A 19,923-nucleotide genomic window follows, 5' to 3' on the forward strand; every position below is an offset into this window, starting at 1 on the left:
TTTTTAGGATCACTAGTGTGCATCTTGAGACCAAACAATGGCACTGGTGTATTTTAAGATTTCTCTTACATTTATTTTAGTCTGGGGCTAGCCTTAAAAAATGGATTGTCATAATTTACAACCCCTTTTGTCATTTCAAACCTTCGTGACTTTCTTTCTCCTGCAAAACACAAAAGATGATATCTTGAACAAAGTTGGTGACCGAAACACCACTGGACCCCATTCACATCTTCAAAATATCTTCTTTTGCGTTCAGCGTAGGAAAGAAAGTCATACAGGTTTGAAATGACAAAAGGTTGAGTAAATGATGACAGAATTTTAAGGTTTCTTTATTAAAATTTTCAGTTTAAGCCTTGTCTGTGAAACTGTGCCCGGTAGTTACAGAGAAATATTACATTAAACATGAAAAAAGTGCTTGTTGTTACTCTGTGCCCATGGAGTTATTGTCAAATATTACATTTAACAATAAAACTGTGATATTAGAGCAAGAGAAGGTCCAGTGCAGGGTATATCTCTAGTCAACAAAACAAACCTCGCACACCCAACCCACTTACAATCATTTCTAAAATCTTTCTATAATGTAAAACATTCCATATTCTGAGTATGAACATAATCTGAGCATAACTTTACAATACAATATTCTGTTTTGTATCTTCAGATGTCTTAAACGAACGATTGTGTCAGGAAAATTCTGTGGTAAGGGTGTGGTGAACACCCAGGAGTATTGCAAAAAGATATACTGTTGTATTTTGGAGATTTTGTAGTTTTTGCTTGACATGATTGATGGAGTCTTTAAAAATGTGTTCAAGGAAGAGGAAACAATTTAACTTTGGTGTAATGTTTCTCCTGTGCCTTAATGACTTTAACAGGTGTAAATTGTACCTTTTCCTTAATTGATTTAGGTGAACTTGAAACAACATTTTCAGACATATAAGGAAATGGCCTAGACTAAATCATTACACTATGTTTTCCATTATGGCAACCCAATATGTTACTCTATGTGTGTATTGGTTAAAAGGTGAAAGTTCTGCTGTGTCCCACCTGCAGGATTCATGCATTAAGAATGAATTAGTACCAGCTGCATGAATTCCATTAGCATTACCTTGGTTTAAACACCTGCACCGTGTCTACACAGGTCACGACCGGCGTGACACGACAAAAAACGTTAGAAACACATTTTGTCCACTCTGGATGCGCCTGTCGCCTCTGGTGTAGACACGGTTTAAGACCTTTACCATCTAGGGTTAATTAATACAGTATCAACATGTAACATGAATGACATGAATCATATGCAATCATATGTTTTTTATACTTCAAATATTTTTGAGGATAAAAAGCCCTATTGGGCCATGGAGTGCCCTATGCATGCATTTCAGCAACCAGCAATTTCCTCAGAGAAAAGAGCAAAGGAGCATTGAGACTTCCGTATTTCCAATCTGAGGGATGATGGGATACTTAAGGGGGTTGCATGTCCAGCATGTTATTCAGTCACAACAATAGGTGGAAAAACTTTCTTTCTTAAAAAAGTAAATGTGATAAACACCGGCACACTGGTGCTGATAGATGAAAACTGAATACATTTTGTGGTTCACACTGCTGTGCTTTGTTATATACTGACCATATGGAGATTGCATTATGTTTCGATCAGCTCAAAATTCTTTCAGCATTGATTTATAAAAAGGTTGTTTTGCTTTTAGTTAGTCCACTTCTAGCAAACACCTCCAGCCACATATTTTGGTGTCATGATCACCGTAACAGGCATCCTCTACCATGGGAGATGTTTAGTCTGGGCCTCATGGTGTTCTTGACATGGGCTGCTGCTCAAGATCAGGATGCAAGGTTAAAAATAGCGAAAGCTTAGATTAAATGGAAAGAGCATGCTGTTATTTGACCTTAGCAAATATATATCAAATCTCAGCTATTTGTTCGTCTGCTTTAATACTAGTTTGAGGATCAGCAGGTTATTGCACGTAAATTTATCTACTGTTCACTTTACAAGACATCTTAGGGTTTTCTAATGCTGATAATTCTGCGTCTTATATTATTTGCCTCTCAAAAGACACCTGGAGTGAATTAGTGTTCTGAGAAATGAATGAAGTGATGGTCTGTGCCATAACCATCCCTAAGCTATTATATCAGAATTTAATACAGATTTGAGAAAAATTCCCACGTCACGTTCCAACACCAGAAACCACAACTCTACTGAGCTTTTGGTGCAGGGGTTCCAGAGTAAGATATAACATGTCACCATACAGTATTTGTTGACCACAGATTGCTTATAAGCGTCTAAATTTATACAAGGTGCTTGTATTTGCAGATGTTTCAATCCATTGCTTTAAATAATTTTAGCTTTTCTTCTGTGTTCCACAAATGGTCATTTAATATAGTTTATGACATTTAACGGCTTGGTTTATGGAAGATCAATTGACATTCTATATTTTCTTTCAGTTTGCAGTTACGCTGTACTATCATTTCTTAGCTTAGATATGTTCAACTACTAAACTCATAAATTTGATTTAATATTTAAATTCTGTTTTGATAGTTTGACAACGTTTTCCTTCCTGTCTACTTAACACGCACTTAGCTGTTGTTATAAGATTTCACAAGCCGTTCGTACAAACTTAATTCAACAGAGTGTTGAAATGTCCTTGTTTATTTTTTCAAAGCTACATAAACACCCATCAGTATCTGTTGCTATCACGCTGTGTTGAATCAAAACGAGTGCATACTCTCTCAGAGGCTATTGGGAGGATAGTTTTGCCTTCACTCCCATCTCATCCCCGAGTACAGTCTCAAAGGGTCTTTGTTTGTTCTGAAACTTACGCTTCACTTACATGTGATTGCTTACCACAGTTTAGACAGCTGCTTGCAATGTGTCTTGCCTGTTCTTTGCTTCTGGTAAATCACGGATGCCTCAACATGGCAGTCAACACATCTCTAGACTCTAACAGGAAATGCTATTTACCCCTGAAATCATTTATTAGTCCACTCAAAACAAATCAGAAATAATACATGTTAATATAAAGGTGTTTACACAATAAAGATACCAATTAATACATAAAAAATCTTACATTTAGACTGTATTATATTAATGCACAGCAACAAGAAAGCAAACGTTGGTTCACAGTTTCAGATTATCTATATTCTCCATGTTTAGGTAATGAATGTGATTTGGTCTGAGGAAGGATGAACGATCAGGCAATACGTGAAGTGTGAAGTTTAAAGGACTTCGTTTGACATGGCAGAGGACCGTAAAGAGTTCAGATCATGTGGCAGCGTTGTAGTGTGGGAGCGTTTTAACGCCGAGAAGCGAGTGGGGGGCAAAACAATCCGTCTCCATGGAAACTAGCTCAGCCTTCGGCCGGAGAGACTTCTCAAGTAGGGAGGGATTTACCCCGCTTGAAAGAACATGCCTGGAAATTCAGGGAAAAGTTCCAGGTATTACCGGCAAATCGATGAGTTTTCCCATCGCTATGTGTGTTTGTGAGAAACGGAACAAAATGACACGGATAGCGGCATATTTCGCTCAGGTAAGTTAATAAGTTGTATCTTCATTCTGGCGAAACTTTACAGTGTATGAAAATGTGCATTGTCAATGGCAAACAAAGAATGTGTCCAAATCTAGTGAGCTGTCTACAGAGCATTTTAACCATCATAGATAACTTTGACTCGGAGAGCGCGTGACTCCACCAAACTGGAAGAAAACACGATGCCGAAAAATGTCGTTGAGCCAGCTCACTACGTTTTGAGACGCAGACAAACGGAGTAAAAGTACATTTGTGTTGTCATATCAGTTTTATGAATATTATTTTATTTTCAAGTGTAGGCTACTTGATGTGTTTTGCCCTAGTTGCCTCATTTACTCAACCTTTACGAGCGTTAGTTGAACTGTTTACTCAAAAAATGTATGATAAACGTTTTCTTTAGCTAACGGACAGTTTGTTGCCTCAACGTCAACTCTGCTATCGTTCTGTGATAGAGGGGGAAAAGAAAGCAAACGTTTACAGCTGAATGAGAGATTATTGACACTTCAGTCAACAGATGGGTTCTTTTCATACGGTTTATTCACTTCCAGTACACTGTTGAGCACACTCATAGGCATGTACACACGCAGGTTACTTGATCACTGCTGGCGTATGGAGTGCCCCCTGCTTTCGGCTTCCGCCGCTACTGCAGCTGCAAGCCCCATTTTTCCTGAACTTTCTGAACAGACTGTCTATTGTGCTTTTGGAACAATGACCGTTCCTTCTCATTGGTCAGGATTGTCAGCTCGATCATGGGAGCTGCTCTGTTCTCTGTCCAGTGCTTGCGCAATATGAATCAGGGTGGGATGTCACCAAACCTCGAAGAAAACAGATAGTCGTGGTTGCATAAATATAAAATAACCTTGTCGTAGGGTCAAGCTTTGGTCTGTCCGCCGCTTGGCATTTGGCAGTGAATGTGATTTCATCCACATACTGTGTCAGCTGAAATAACAGCGTTGCAAGGACCCTTGATCCAAACTCCACTGTGCATTTCACATGCCAGTGCCACAGTTTAATTGTACATGCAACTTTATTCCGTGTCAGGTTCTATATAAAGCCAGATTGTGATTTTGGAGACTGTAGGGCAATAGTAAATGAAATGTTATGTGGTGTAATAGTTTAATGGTTAATTAACTTTGAGATTGCACTGTGGAATACTTTTAATAAACCATATCAAAGTTTGTGTAGCACTTTAGTGTCACCCTGTGTCTGAGAGATGATTCCCTTATATAGTACCTATCCTTGAAAAGCTTTTTTTCAGTCTTGGGTGGGGATCATCACAAGGAACATTTTATTCTGTAGTTTTGTGTCATTGGTATTAGTCAGGAACAGCACCTGCTGTCAATCTATTATACAATGTTACTGCATCATTCATATGGGAGAGGAGATTGCCTTTGTCTTATTGTTGTGTAACATCCTCTTTCAAATCTCTGAGATTTTTGTAAACTACCCGACACAATAGACTGTGATAACATGCTTGATGTTCGAACAAACTTTAGTTGAGGTGCAAGTCTTATTTTCATTGCGTGACAGATTGTTATTCAGGAATAATTCAGCCTAAAATATCAATTCAATCCTTATGCTTATCCTTATTTCAATATATGTCATTCAAAACTTTTTTCCATGGAACACAAATGTAGAATTACAAAATAATCGATATACAGCCTTTTTAATGGCTGTTTAAAGGAATAGTTCACTTAAAAATAATAATTTCATGATAATTCACCCTCTCACATGGCATACAAGCCATCCGTGTGTTTATTTCTTCTGTCAAAAACAAATAGAGGCTTTGGAGGAAAGGTTTCCAGGGTTCCTCTTATCAATATAATGCACTTCAACAGGGGGCTGTTGGTTTCATTGCAGCTTTAAAAGTCTCTACATGACACCAGCCGATAAGTAAGGGTCACGTCACTTGTGAAGTTTCCAATGTGATTACGTAGTATGTGAAGTCATGGATGCGCAACATGGAGGCACTCCAAGGCAGTGCAAGCCATATACTTATGTTTAATATAATTATAATTTTTTTGTTTTTTTTAAAAACAACCAATTGTTTCGCTAGACAACACCCTTATTCATCGGTTGGTGTCGTGTAAAGTCTTTTGAAGCTGCCATGAAACTGAAATTCGGACCTTAATCAACAGCCCCTTTTTAGAGTCCATTATATGTATAAGAAGTGAACCCTGGAAACCCCTCAACTAGTTTTTGACAAAAGAAAATACACCCCTTAGTCACGGACTGACTAAGGGGTGAGTGAATGATCAAAATATTTTTATTTTAAAGTAAACTATTCCTTTAAAGTGATTATGAATGCAAGTTCCAAAAGGACCAGAAAACATAACAAACAAAGTAAATTTCTTCTCTACACAAAGGGCTGTACAGTACGACATACAGTATATGTTGCACATGCCACAAAAAGATCGGTCTGTGCTAAGAATACCTTTTATAATTTGTAGCACACGTGCAATAAAGTTTGGCAGGTGCATTAGACAGAGCCTTTTGTTTGTGTGAAGTGCATTTGCTGTTGTGCTTGTTCGTGTGTGAGGTTAACTTATGGCGCACCACTATTTATTTTCGTTTTATTTAGTTTTTGCAATTAAAACTTGATTTCCGGCTGAATCAAGTCCAATAATATAGAGCCCTATGATATGCACGATGTGGGAAAACATGGAAGGAATCACGAAAGTGGAATTCTACCATTTAAATATGTCCTCTGCTTGTTCTGCGTGTCTATGAGTGAATGAGTTGCAAGTGTCAATATCTCACAATTCGAGGAGATGAACACTCAAACCTCATCCACAGAGCTGTTCTGAGTTTATTTCACGAGTGTTTCACTGTTTGAGTGAAGCTACCGTCAAAAACACTCTGAAACTCAAGCGTCCTCGCGACAACCCATCAAAATAAAAGTCTGGTTAATTTCAACCAGATGAAAAAAAACGTTGAACTGTAGTAAACACTATAGTATATTAATAAATTAATAATTAACATAGTTAGGTTCAATATACTATTGTATATTCAAAATGCACAAGAATTTTACTGCAGTTTAATGAAGTTAATACTATAGTACAATACAGTATTTCTATGGACAAATGTATTGACTACTGTCTAGTAAAGCATTGGAAATACACAACTCTGAAAAATTAAAAAGGAAAATCCAATTTGGGAAAAACTATTTTATGGCCCTAATTTATCCATTTGTAATACCGTTAATGTCCTTTTTCAGTTACCTATCTATTTATGTGATGACCTGCAGTTGTGTTTTTTTAAAGATGATAACAAACGTATACTTGTGCTACAACTGTTTGGCCTGTGCTACAAAACGTTAAACCTTTGTAGCACCGGTGCTATGTGCAAAAAATTTTAACCTACAGCCCTGCACATATCGTAAAGCATCGGAACAAGTGGAGTGCATTATGGTGAATTTGTTGGGGCTTGACAGGTTTTTTGTTTTGCATAAATATAACTACAAAATACCAGCGTTGAACGGATTTGCCTTTCTGTTTTAACACATAATAGAAACAAACACATCCATAAATTATTTGAAGAAATCCAATGTGAACATTATATAGAGCTAGTGCCGTCGGTTACAAACCAAGCACTGAAATAAAACTGATCCATTTGACTTTTCAGATTCCCACATCATCTTGAGCAGCATTCCACAATTTCCTCAATGTGAAGGAAAGAACTGTAAACAGCTGAAAGGGAAGACAGAGAATAAAAAGGGCTTAAAAATTGGTTCCATCTGGCCTGTCCAGTCAGCACTATGGGAGCAAGGAATCGTGGGTATTGTGCGGGGAGCGTGCAGCTGCTGGGAGCTGTGACAGGCCAAGTTGCACAGTTCATGAAAGGCTCAGAAGGAAAGACATTTAAGCAACTCGACAGGGTACAACAATCCCTCTTACCCACAGCCCCCAACCCAGAGACAAACTCTGCGTCATTACTCAAAGACTTGGGATTGAAACCAAGTCTAAAGAAAACAAACCCTTTGTATGCTCTGTGTTGGATGGATAAACCTCTTCCTTTTATCCATCAGACTTTTCTGGGAGATTTTAATTAGCAGCTCTGGAGGGATTCGTCCAGGTTGGAGCGTGTTTAAAAACTTTTCATCGTTCTAGAGAAACATTGCTCATCTTTTCTTGCCCTAATCTAAACACGGCATAGTTGCATGATCACTGCAGCATTAACATGTACTTCATGCAGTATATAAATCTCTGCAAGAGACCTGATGAAGAACATATGATGGTGCGCGAGCTAAGAGCCTGGAATGGGGTCCCTCTCTCCCGTGGTATTTATGCTGTAATCTAACCCCCATTCTCACACAGTCATGTCTGATTTGGTTAAAACAACATAGAGTTTACAGGGTACAAGGAAAGAAACGAGGAAGAGAAATTGTCTTTGGTGCAAAATGGTCTCTAGTGAAATGGAGGAGCTGACAATGTACAGTAGTTTGTTGTACACTCTAAAAGAATCATTAAAAAGAGGGCACAATATACTGTATTAATTTTAGGGATGCACCCTAAGTTCTCTTCTTTCCCCTGAAAATCATGTACAAGCCCATTTTTCACTAGTTGAAGATTCTTTAACCTTCAAACCTTTCTGGTATTTTTTATGTTTATGTTTTTTGAAAATAATCGTACAGCTGTATCTGTCTTTTATAAATGTGATCAAACTAAAGAGTAAGCGGATATTTGAAGGGTGCAATACTATTCTGTAAGTACTCAAGTTATATGCAGAAGTCAAATGTGCAAAAAGTCCAACATAGGGCCTAACAGAAAAACATTTTCCACAGAATTATTTAAACTTTTCCGCTTTTTGTTTCTTCCCTTTTAATAACTTGCTGTGTTCACTGATCAACAAAACCAGGAAATTTGCATCCTGTTTATTAACATTAAATGAATCCCTCCCTATCTGTTGAAGAATTCTCCTCATTCTGAAACTCCTGTGTATTGAATGTGAAGTTTGATGGACGGAGCAAATATTAGTGCATTCCTTTAAATAGAGCTCCGCTCATCTAGCAAATTGACCTGTCGTTACAGACAAGGCCATGGCCCTGTGGTCTCATCTTCAACCCAGAACATTCCTCACTGTGTCATTCAACCCGAAGGAGCTTGTCCGATAGTGTTTGTTTGAACCAACGATAAAGGAGCTTACATTTTAACCACACTGTGTTCAAGGACATATCGAACAAAGCTGTTCTCTCTTCTCTGTCATGTAAACATATAACTATTTTTGGAGTGAAGAGAGCTGTTTAAGCAAGTCTATAAGACATTTTGGTAGAAGCTTAGGAAGTGTAATAAGTGTTACATCCTCGACTGACAGAAATGTCTGCAATGCTCATTGTAAGGCAGTGGTCAGTGATATTGGACAGGAGTGACTATTCACACATCATAATCAGAAAGGCCTAGATGATTCCTAAGATCTCACTTGGCATTAAGGAATCATTTATCTCAACACATTTATTATATTTTGATAACCCCTAAATCTCTAAGATATTCAGAATGAAGGTCATCTATTTTTTCAGAGAAATGGGTGCAGCTCTTGCTCTTCCTGTTGTAGATCAATATCTGAGTGAAAGAGATGATTGTTCCTCACTGCTTTGAAAGGCTACCGCTATGCTGATGAGAGGGTCACATGGCCGTTGAGCCATTAAACGTGGAAATTGGTATAATGAATTATAAAGATGAATGTTTAATGATGCCCGTTTTTAGTAGAAGAGGTAAAGAGGATACGGTTGCCATTTCCTACGAAAGCAATATGCCATAAAGCTTACTTATGCCCATGTTTTGACCTCGGTAATTACCTTTGAACGTTTTTGTGATATAATGTTGGAATAAACCCATCTTATTCGCAGTCATCCATTATCCATACAGTGCTTACTGCTGTAGAACAACATCTTAAACAAGCAGATTGTCAATAACATTCAGCAGTTCTTAATCTTCTTCCAGTCTTCTGTGATTTAAAGAGGTTATGCATGTTCAATATACATCTCATAACTTGTTCTTATTATGAAGCAAGCAGTTTTACTGTGTAATCATTTACTCATTATCTTGTCATTTCAAACCTGTATGACATATAAATTCTGCAGAACACAAAAGAAGATATTTTGAAGAATGTTGGTCACTGAACAACTGCAGTTCTATTGTATGTACAGCATTGGACACAAAGCCAATGAAAGTTGTTGGGTATGCCGTTGTATGGTTACCATCATTCTTCAAAATATCTTCTTTTGTGTTCTGTGAAGGAAAGTCATACAGGTTTCAAATGACAGGGTGGGGTGAGTAAATGATGACAGAAATGTATTATTAATGATAGTGAAGCTTTAAAAATTGAATATATTCCCATGTTCTAGCAAAAAGAAAATATTTACATTTTACACGGTCAAGGTTAGGCGCAGTTTTATCTCTCTTCGCAGCTCATAGGATTTCCCTAAAGTAACAGCAATAATTTAGACATTTTCGAATGGAAAGTCGTCTTAACCTTAGGGCAGGTGATCTTGTTGCAAACACAGCATTATTCAGACTTCAACTAGAAATTAGGACTGAATATATTGGTCTCTATTCAGTGCCGGTTTGGGAAGTTAAAGTGGTAGTTGTGTACCTTACAGCAGAAGACACCATGAATAATTCATCAAGAGCAAAAACATCTTACATTCTGAAGTCTGAGCCTGCAGTCAGATTGAAAATGAAGATTCATGTTTTTTTTGCAGTCCTCTGAAACAGGAAATGGCTGACAGAAGGAATGCTGTCTCTCCCCTCATCTGTCTCTGTTGGGCTTTAAGCTCTGCTTCTGGTTGGCTGAATACTGCATACAACGGCTTCCTGTAAACAAGCCCACAGTGCACCCAGCTACACCCATCGCTCTCTGTATTTGAGGGCATTTATTATTGTTGTCCTTATGAACTCACAAATAGACGAGCGTACACTTGCCAAGATTGGAGGCCTTTGAGTATGGATAACTAATCTTTCCCACTTCTGCTGTCTGATAAGACCATCCTCTCCGGTTTGATGGGAGGAAGTGACAAGTAGAATACAGTATATGCACATGGTGGATATGCACATGTGGTCATGAAGGGTGGAGATGTGTTGATTAAGCAGGATTCTGCGGTTAAGAGACAGCATCTGAGCTCATTGTATTAGGAGTTATGGAGTTATAAAGACTAAAGTATTAGATTTAGAGTTTAACTGGGGAAATGTGTCCAGGAATCATTAAAGGGACTTTATTTAATTGAATATTTTCAAGCTTTGTTATGGCTTTAGACTGACAAATGGAAAAGCAGCCGTCTCTTTCTCAACAACTAACCTGAGCACCTCTGTGCTCAAAGATCCCAAACCACAACTCCCTGGCTCAGCTTGTGAAACGCATATCTGCCATTAAACAGGGGCTTATTTAGTCCTAAGGTGCAAACGTTCATGGGAGAAAGCAACCACTATTTAATGAACCTAGAGACTAGCTTAGCTCTGTTAATCTTGGCTCCTCCATTTAAACCGGCATTAATACAAACACACCGTCCAAACATTGCTTCTTACACTAAAGGCATTTGGCATGGCTCTCTGATTCTACAAACAGATTTTTTGGAATCTCTGTTTCACTGAAAGTTTCTGTAATTACCTTACATTGGAGGTTCAGGGCTGCTATTCTTTCGTTTGCATGTTCAAGGATTGTAAAAATAATTTCACTATGTAATGTTACCAAGGTTTGGTATCGTTTGGGTTTTTTTCCGATACCGGTGCCAAATCGACACTATTACAGCGGTACCAGTGCCTATATCGATACTTTTAAAAAAGAACCACAAAACACCGGTGGATGATATTAAATGGTAACTCCACCCAACAATTCTGTCATGAATTACTCTCTAGTTGCTCCAGACATGTATACAATTCTTTGTTTGGTCAAACACAAAGACTAATATTTTGGAATTAAGTTAGCAATGGCAGTCAATGGTGCTTCAGAACTGTTGGTTGCTAACATTATTCCAAAATATCTCTCTTTGTGTTCAACCGAACAAGGACATTTATTTATGTCGGGAACAACTAGAGGGTGAAGATTTTTGGGTGGAGTTACCCTTTAAAGAACAAAATGATCAATTAAAAATATTTATTAAGTAATAGAAAAGTACACAACAAATTGTGAATGTGAAATGACCATGGACACTAACATTGAAAGATGTTATAGTGTTTACTCTTTAACCTCCAGATACAACTTATTAAATATGGGCAGAAAATGCAAAATATAAATTTAATTAAACACAAAACAAAGACCCACGATGGGGATAATAACAAAACATGAACTAGAAACATTTGAACAAAATAAGAATCCAAAACAAAACACTTCCCACAAGGGGGCAAAAATCAACTTAATGCAAACACGAATAGGGGGGGCAAGGCAAGCCGCGGCAAACAAGCAAGGTTCATATGCACAGCGAACGAGCACAGGACAATAGACATGAAGGGATTAAATAGGGAGACTAACAAAGGAGATAACCATGGGAAGGTGTGGGTAATGGGACACAGGCTAACAAGGAAACGAGAGGGGCGGGGCCAAAGACAAGACCGGAGAGAACGCATATTATGTCATGATCAACATAACATGTTCCTCTCCACACATAACACGAGGTTCTGTCATGATTCTGCCACTAGGTCAAGAAAAGCAAGGCAAGATGGAGTAGAACCATGACACAGACTGCATGTCTAGAGACCAGACTGACAGATGCTAGGAGGTTTTCATAAAAGACAAAAGAAAAAATACACAATTCCTAATACTTTTGTAATAAAACTTTATTTTAACAATTGAACACAGAACCACAGCAAACAAATCAAATAAATGCAAAAGTCTTAACATTAAAGTGACAGTTCACCCAAAAATGAAGATTTGCTAACCCTTGTGTCGTTTCTTACCTGTATAAATTACTTTGTTTTGATGAACACAGAGAAAGATATTTGGAAGAATGTGAGCAATTTTAAATTCTGTGATCATTGACCTGCCTAGTAGGAAAAAATTAATGGTTGTCAAAGGTGTCTTTTCCCCTTCCTTCTTTCACATAATGGTATGATCCTAGTCTGTCCTCCCATGTGATTGGCCGCATGGTGTGCCCAGCCAAACAAAGTCCCGCCCTTACCTATGGCTGAAGAATCGGCTCTCCCATACGGGACTCGACTGACTAAACTAGACAAGACTAAGACAACACTTGAATTAAATACAAATAACTGCACCGAACATGACTCACAACATGAATCTGCAGGGGGAAAAGAGGGACATTTGTGAAAAGTAAAACATTAATGGCGATGGCACCGGCCAAAAGGGACGGGGCTTATGGCTATATAAGCAGACACATCGCCGTAGGGTCCTTAGGTTACTTCGACTGAAGCGAAGACCATATGCAGCTTGTTAGCACGGCTAGGAACGCAGTACTCTTTCCCGTATCTCAGGGAACGGAGGTTACGTTCCTAACTGAGTATGATCCCTATCGATACTTCACTCGTCCTGCATAGCGGGACGCTATGGGGAGCCAGTATTATCCCGCCGTGCTACAAGTTGAATGAAAAACACCAGTTAGTCCCAGAGCCATGGCTCGGGGATAGGGTATTGAACAGGGAATCCCTGCGGATTCACAAAGGTGAGACCGGAGGAAGAGAGGGTCGTAGACGGGCCGAGTAGGGGGCCCTTCATGATTTTGTGAGTTCATTGTGAACTTCCGGGAAGAACGGTAAAGTCCTTTGACGAGGGGCCTGATGCACCCCGGCAAGAACCATTCGTCCCAGGCGGCTGCAAGCAGGTTCCTCTGGGGATGACCACTCCAAGCCCAGCTCCTCCACAGCCTTTGTGAGGACCTGGAAAAGCTCAGAGTCCACACCCTGTTCGCATGGGTTCGCTGTGCTCCACAGATGGCAGGGGGGCGGGGTCAGATACTTAGCCGCTAGTGACATGCTGTCGTCTTCCTCGAGTTCGTGTCCACCAAACAAGATCATGTCACTTTGCATCATCAGCATTTGCAACAACACCGCATGAAATTTGCTCAAGAAATTGCTCCTTTAGAGTTGCCTTAAGGCGGCAGGGAGAAGACCGGCGCGGCTGAGTAGCAAAGCCGCTGAGCAGGAGGTCGAATCCGCTGCAGATTCTTTTCGACGGCAAGCAGTCAGTCTCAAGTAGCGAAGATAGAGTCGTTGCTGTAAGAGAAGAGATCTGAGGACCCTATGCCGATTTGTCTGCTTAGTTTTACTTTTCACAAACCAATGGCCGTGCAGTTTTCACTGCGCTATTGAAAATCTTCAGTCATCTGAGAAAAATTTGTTTTCCCCATATTGTCCTGCTACGCACTACGAGTGAAGTATCGATAAAGAACATGCAGTTCTGTCATGATCCTGCCACTAAACCAAGAGAAACATGACATGATGTGGCAGAATCATCACACTGAAGATGCTAATGCTGTCGGGAGGGGGGTTGTTTTTAAAAGATTTCTGAAGTATGAAATAAAAGCTTTATTTGTTATTAATTTAGCTCATGATGTTTGCATCATAAAAATATTGTAAATTAATGTGATCAATCATATTGAGAGACCAGCAAATGAGGCACAGCAAGCATCTATCAATTTGCATTGTACCATTCTGTCATAAACAACAACTTGTGTCATGATTCTGCCGCATCATGTCATGTTTCTCTTGGTTTAGTGGCAGGATCATGACAGAACCTCATGTTTAATGTGGAGAGAGGCAATTATTGTTATGGTCTTACATACACTCTCTCTGGTCTCGTCTCTGTTCCCATCCTCTCGTCTCCTCATTATTAATGAATGCCCTACACCTGTTGCCCTCTTGATTCGGTCCCTTATTTAATGCCCTTGTGTCTTCTGTCTTGTGCTGGTTCATTGTGGTTGTGTGGTGAGTTCTTGTCAGTCTAGTTAAGTCATGTGTAGATAATGTTTATTTTAGTCTTGTTTAAGTGTAGTAAGTCTTAGTCCTGTCCTGTCATGTTATGTATCCATGTTTTGTCATGTTACCCCCACGTGGGTCTTTGTTTTATTATTTATTAAATTATCTGTTAACCCCTTACCCGCTGTCTGCACCTGGGTTCTCTGTCCTTGTCTCACCACACGAGAATCATGACAACTTGCCAATCACCTCAAACACCCCAGTGTAATATTTACATCAAGAAGACATAATATTGTCGCTGTCCTTCTGAATTCTTGGATGTCCAAAATCGACTAAAACACTGTACTATGATTAAATACACATTTTGACAAGCACTTTTTAATATTTTTATTGGTTAGATATTTGCAAAACCCAGTGGAAAACATTAAGAGTGACTAATAATAATGATTTATTTTCATTTATAAAAATCAATATACTAGAATAGGAACTAGAGTATATTATTTCTTGCTAGGATTTATTTAGGTTTTGTATTTAATGTATATTTTAAAATAATTTTGTCTTGTCCATAGAGATGTCATCAGAATAATAGTGGCAGTTTAGTATTTATATTGCCATAGTACACCTTTATATTAATATTTTCTTACCAATTTTTTTAAACAGGCGAGGGAGCCCCTAGGAGGAGATGACTGCCAACAAAAGCTCCAAAGCTACACAGAGAACAGCAGGAGGGTCTAAAGGCCCACATGATAACTTGGACAGGTAGGAGCCATTGTGATGCCAATACATGAGTCAACAATCTATTCTTATGCTTTCTCAGTTTTTATCGTAATCAATCATTTAGGTAAAACAGCAACACAGAATGTATTCACCAGTGGTGGCCCCTTGTGGAGAGCCATACATGCACTTATTGTGTATTGCAACAGTTTAAAAGTGATCCAGTTTAATCTGGGGCCTTCCCTCTAACAATTGTGGTTATTTTAATACTTTTGAGCCAAAATTGGGTTGAAAATAACCCAGCATTTTTTAGAGACGAATTTTTAACCTATTTGATATTGAAAAGTGTTTTGAAATGTTTTCTTTTCTGGGGTAAATCGTGGTCTATGTCATTTCACTTCTTGTATGATCTTTGTAGAAAAAGAGAAGGTATTGTATATGGACTATTATTTCAGTGGACAGTCTATCGATTGTGTTTAAATATTTATACATATTGCCTGTTCATATATTAAGCAGTTATAGCATTTGCTGTTGTGTATTTAATGTTATGCAGGTGTTGAAATATGTTTGGTAGTTTTGATTCATGTTATATTTAGAATGATGGTCAATCAAACTAAATCAATGTTTTTCAAACACTGCCTGGAAGCCTCAAATAGTCTTTGTTCTATTTGTGGACACGAGGCTTCGTTCTTTGAAGCTTTCCGGTAAGTATCAGATAGTTATTGGATAAGAAACAAGTGAAGAAAAACATTCGGTAAAGAGCAATAGGAGTTGCTTTCATAATTACCTATCCACGCTCTCTGATGTCAGAGATATTTATTTAAGGAAATTGTGATTTATGTGAATAAGTGCAAAGAAAATGATGGCATAGATTCTGCCACCCTCTGTAGAGCCTCTCTTCCTAGACATGGATATTAAAGCTTCTGCTGTAAATCACAGGGAAAGGAGAATGCTGAATAGGCAGATTTATGTCAGATGGGGTGGCGGTAGGTAAGAATATGCGCTTTTAATAGCAAAGATAATAGTTAAAATATTCACATTTTTGTGGGGGAGAACCCACTGGATCTGGGCTTGATATGTTGCTTATTGATGTGTGTTCATGGAAGCGCATAGCTTCACCATGCTGGCATGGCTTTAAAACAGGAAATGGCCTGTGGTTGACACTGCCCTCAAGACCCAGGAACAGGCAGAACGGCATTGACTTTCCTTGGTCCATGTGTGGCCAGACCAGCTGGCTTCCCCATAGCTGTACTTGTTTTTACTGGCCCTGTCGGAGCTCTTTGAGGACCTCCTCAGACCACAGACACAAACTCACGGTGGACTCAGTGAAAGAAGCTGAAGCTGTTTTTCTTGTGTAAAGGATGTTGCACAAGCTCAATATTGCTATTATAGAAACAAAAATCTATGCCTTGTGGAGGGGTGGTCCAGACAGGGGTTTAGACATGCAATGCTAAGCTAACATATAAATGTGAATTTGGAGTGAAATTTCAATTGGCCAAGGACATAAAATGACATTTGTGTTATTCCTATGCTTTGTAGAAAGATTTTGTTATAAAGCTTGTCCTCCCAAATAATATCTTCCATCTTCTCATGACAGATTTGGAGATTGCCCGTTCCTCCCCTTGATTATTCGGGATAATACCCTTGTTTGTAAGCCACAGTTTTATTGTAAAAGCTAAGCCATAAAGATCTGCTTAAACACAGGATATATTAGTCAAACTCAAGCATGACATTTTTAAGTGGCACAACATAATGTTAAAGACCTTTAGCTTTATTCATAAGCACGTACTGTAATCACTAAAGTTTTATGACCTTATCATGTGACTTTGTAATAGAAGAACTATCGGTAGAACTTTATTTTACAGTCCTGTTTCCCATGTACGTACTGTGTACTAACTTGCTTATTAGAGTAAATATTATAACTGGGTAATAACTGTGTGCTTGTAACGAAAACTAAGCCAGGCAGGAGACGGATCCACATGCAGTATATGGCTTAATTAAACAAGTAGTCAGGAATTTCAGGACAGAACCCAGGTGCAGACAGCCCAGTAGACAAAATACTTTTATTTAAATAATAATCCCACAATGGGGCAAGCAGGAACTTTAAACATGGAATAAACATAAAACGTACCACGAGGGGCAAAACAGGAAAAAATAAAGTACTTGGGAATCAATCCACACAAGACAAGGCATGACAGGAACACGGTAATCAGATGGGGACTTAGGACTAACCATACCATGGAACAATAATGCAACGAACAGAACAGAGAACATGAGGTTCTTTAATGGGGAGACTAATGAGGGGGAAATAACACTGGGCAGGTGAGGGTAATGAAACACGGAAGGGGAAACTAACAGGGAGATTACACGGGGCAGGTGACAGGAATCAAGGGGTAACTAAATGAGGAAACACGTGGCGGGTTCAAGACGAGACCATAGAGAGCGCATGGCAAGCCAAAACAAACAATGCCATTTCTCTCCACAATAGACACGTGGGTCCTGCCACAAGACTAATAAAAACCTTACCAAAAGAGGCAGAATCATGACACAAAGTAATAAAAGAATAAAGAAATAAAGAACAACAGCAATCCAGGAAAACATCAAATAATAGGGACACTGAAACAATGACTGAGAAATCATAAATGAAACGCAAGGGCTATAAAGACAAAATCAAGCAGGGTAACAAGCTAAAACGACTTATCTGGGGAAGACCAATCAACAAGAAAAACTACAATGGACTACGACACAAAACAGGAACAGAAAATAATACAACCTTCGTCCACAACACGATAATTAAAGGTCACCAAACAAGGAAAGTCACTCTGGAATCATAACAAAGACTCCCCTCCCTTAAGAAAGGTCTCCAGACGCTCACAAAAAAAGTCCTGGAGGGTGGTGGAGCGGAGGCAGAATAGGGGGGGTGGAGGGCCAGGACCTTGCGTTGTTAATGCAATGCTCTTACCACTGAGCTACAGGAAAGCGAAGAGTCTCATAAAATAAACTTAGAACAACTCTGTTGATGAAGTTCATGTGTTCATGTCCTTGTTGTTATATATACATTTACATTTACCAGACGCTTTTATCCAAAGCGACTTATAAAGAATTCAGGGAGCAATAAGCGATATACTGTATATGTTATGACAATTGGGGACATTTCCCAGTTTCGTTTTTTTGTTTATTAATGAGTTTTCGTACTATTACAAATAATTTCAATAGTATAATATTGCTTGCAGATCAAACTTACCATAAGTGTAACTGCTGTTGCTTAGATAAATATTTGTATTGGTTTAGGATATCGCTGCGTAACGTTACTTTCACCAACATATGTGTGTGTATCACTAGATCAGTGGTGGGAATTCTGTGTTGTGACGGCGGAACGTAATGGTAAAGTTTACAATTCCATGCAAAACAATCAGACTTGATGTAACCAGATAACTAGTTTTGATGAAAATGAAAATAAATAGTTCAGTTAACCTCACACACAAACAAGCACAACAACAAATACACTTCACACAAACAAGCGGCTCTGTCTAATGCACCTGCCAAACTGTATCACAAACACAATGCTTGCTACACTATTAAATGTATTCGTAGCACAGACCAATCTCTTCGTAGCATGTGCACAGTGTGCAGGCCAATGTACTTGTCATGATTCCGCTATCATGTCATGTTTATTCTTGGTCTTGCAGCGGAGTCATGGCATAGCCTTAGGTTTTGTGTGAGAAAGCCATGTGCTTTCTCGTGTCTCGTCAGTATTTCCCGCCATCTCGTTTCCTCGTTAACCTTCCCTGAGTGTTTCAGTACCCGCACCTGACCCTTGTTTATTATCCTTTGTCTGTCTCCCTTTAAAACATCCTCGTGTTCATTGTCCTGTGCTCGTTCGTTGCATCTAGTGTACATGTTCCCTTGCGTTGCCTTGTACTAGAAGCCTTAAGTATTTGCTTGTCTTAGTGTTCATAGTGGAGTTCTTGTTGAGTGTTTTGTATTTAGTTTATCGTGTTTGTTATTGTGTACTGTTTTGCTACCCCCTCGTGGGTTTTTGATTTGTTCCTGTTTTATTTATTAAAGTCCTTGTAAACCCCTTCATCCCCGTTTCGCTGCCTGCAATTGGGTTCTCTCTAACACATCCGTGACAGTACTGCCCTGCCAGGTCCAAGAACTCCTTAGTTATAATCATTCTTCCAAATATCTTTCTCTGTGTTCATAAGAACAAAGAAATGGATACAGATTTAGAACTCTTCGAAGGTGAGTAAATGATGATCCATAGATGAAGAGTGAAGACTCATATCGAGTCTTTTTGATTGCCATGAGTTTGGGATGTTTTAACTTAAAGATAACAACACAAGGAAATTCAAACTTTTCAAATACAGAAAAGAATTGTGTTTAGTCCTTACAGACAGCCGATGCTTTGATACATTGATGATGATATATTTTGTGAATGTTTCACATGAGGAGGATGATTATACAGTCATTCCGAAATAAGACCTGCTAGGCTTCAGGTGGAGTGCCGTTTCTTTACCCTTTATAGGGCGTTATGGTGAGATTTTTTGTGGATCTGTCCCAACCTGCACCCTGGATCATTCTCTTGGCCTCCTCCCAGCTTGGATTTGTTATTCTAACCACTGCTGTGACATCAGATCTGGTTGCCTTAATTTCACTGAGGTGTGGGCCAAGTTTAGTTTTAGTTCCTGGAAGCTCATAAGCAGCATTAGATTTTGAGGTGGATGAGAAAGTGTTTGTGCGTCTGAAGAGACTGAAATGAGGTCAGCAGAGTCTTTAATCATATTGCTCAGCAGTCAGCAGCGGCTGTTTGTAGAGTGAAC

At 38.9% G+C, this 19,923-nt stretch overlaps 1 protein-coding gene across 8 annotated transcripts in view; it reads left to right on the plus strand.

Moving 5' to 3' along the window:
- dennd2b (DENN domain containing 2B) overlaps positions 1 to 19,923 on the plus strand; it is a 47,069-nt gene that overhangs the window by 1,309 nt on the left and 25,837 nt on the right. For 4 of the 8 annotated variants that reach the window (XM_079462043.1, XM_079462045.1, XM_079462038.1 and 1 more), the window contains exon 2: positions 15,047 to 15,145. In XM_079462043.1, the coding sequence (XP_079318169.1) occupies positions 15,069 to 15,145 (77 nt within the window). In that variant the 5' untranslated portion in view covers positions 15,047 to 15,068. Of the gene's footprint in view, positions 1 to 3,247; positions 3,531 to 15,046; positions 15,146 to 19,923 lie in introns of those variants that run through there. The other 4 variants (XM_079462039.1, XM_079462042.1, XM_079462041.1 and 1 more) reach the window with 2 other exon arrangements.

The sequence above is a fragment of the Barbatula barbatula genome (genome assembly GCF_947034865.1).
Source record: "Barbatula barbatula genome assembly, chromosome: 1".
Classification (NCBI taxonomy): Eukaryota; Metazoa; Chordata; class Actinopteri; order Cypriniformes; family Nemacheilidae; genus Barbatula; species Barbatula barbatula.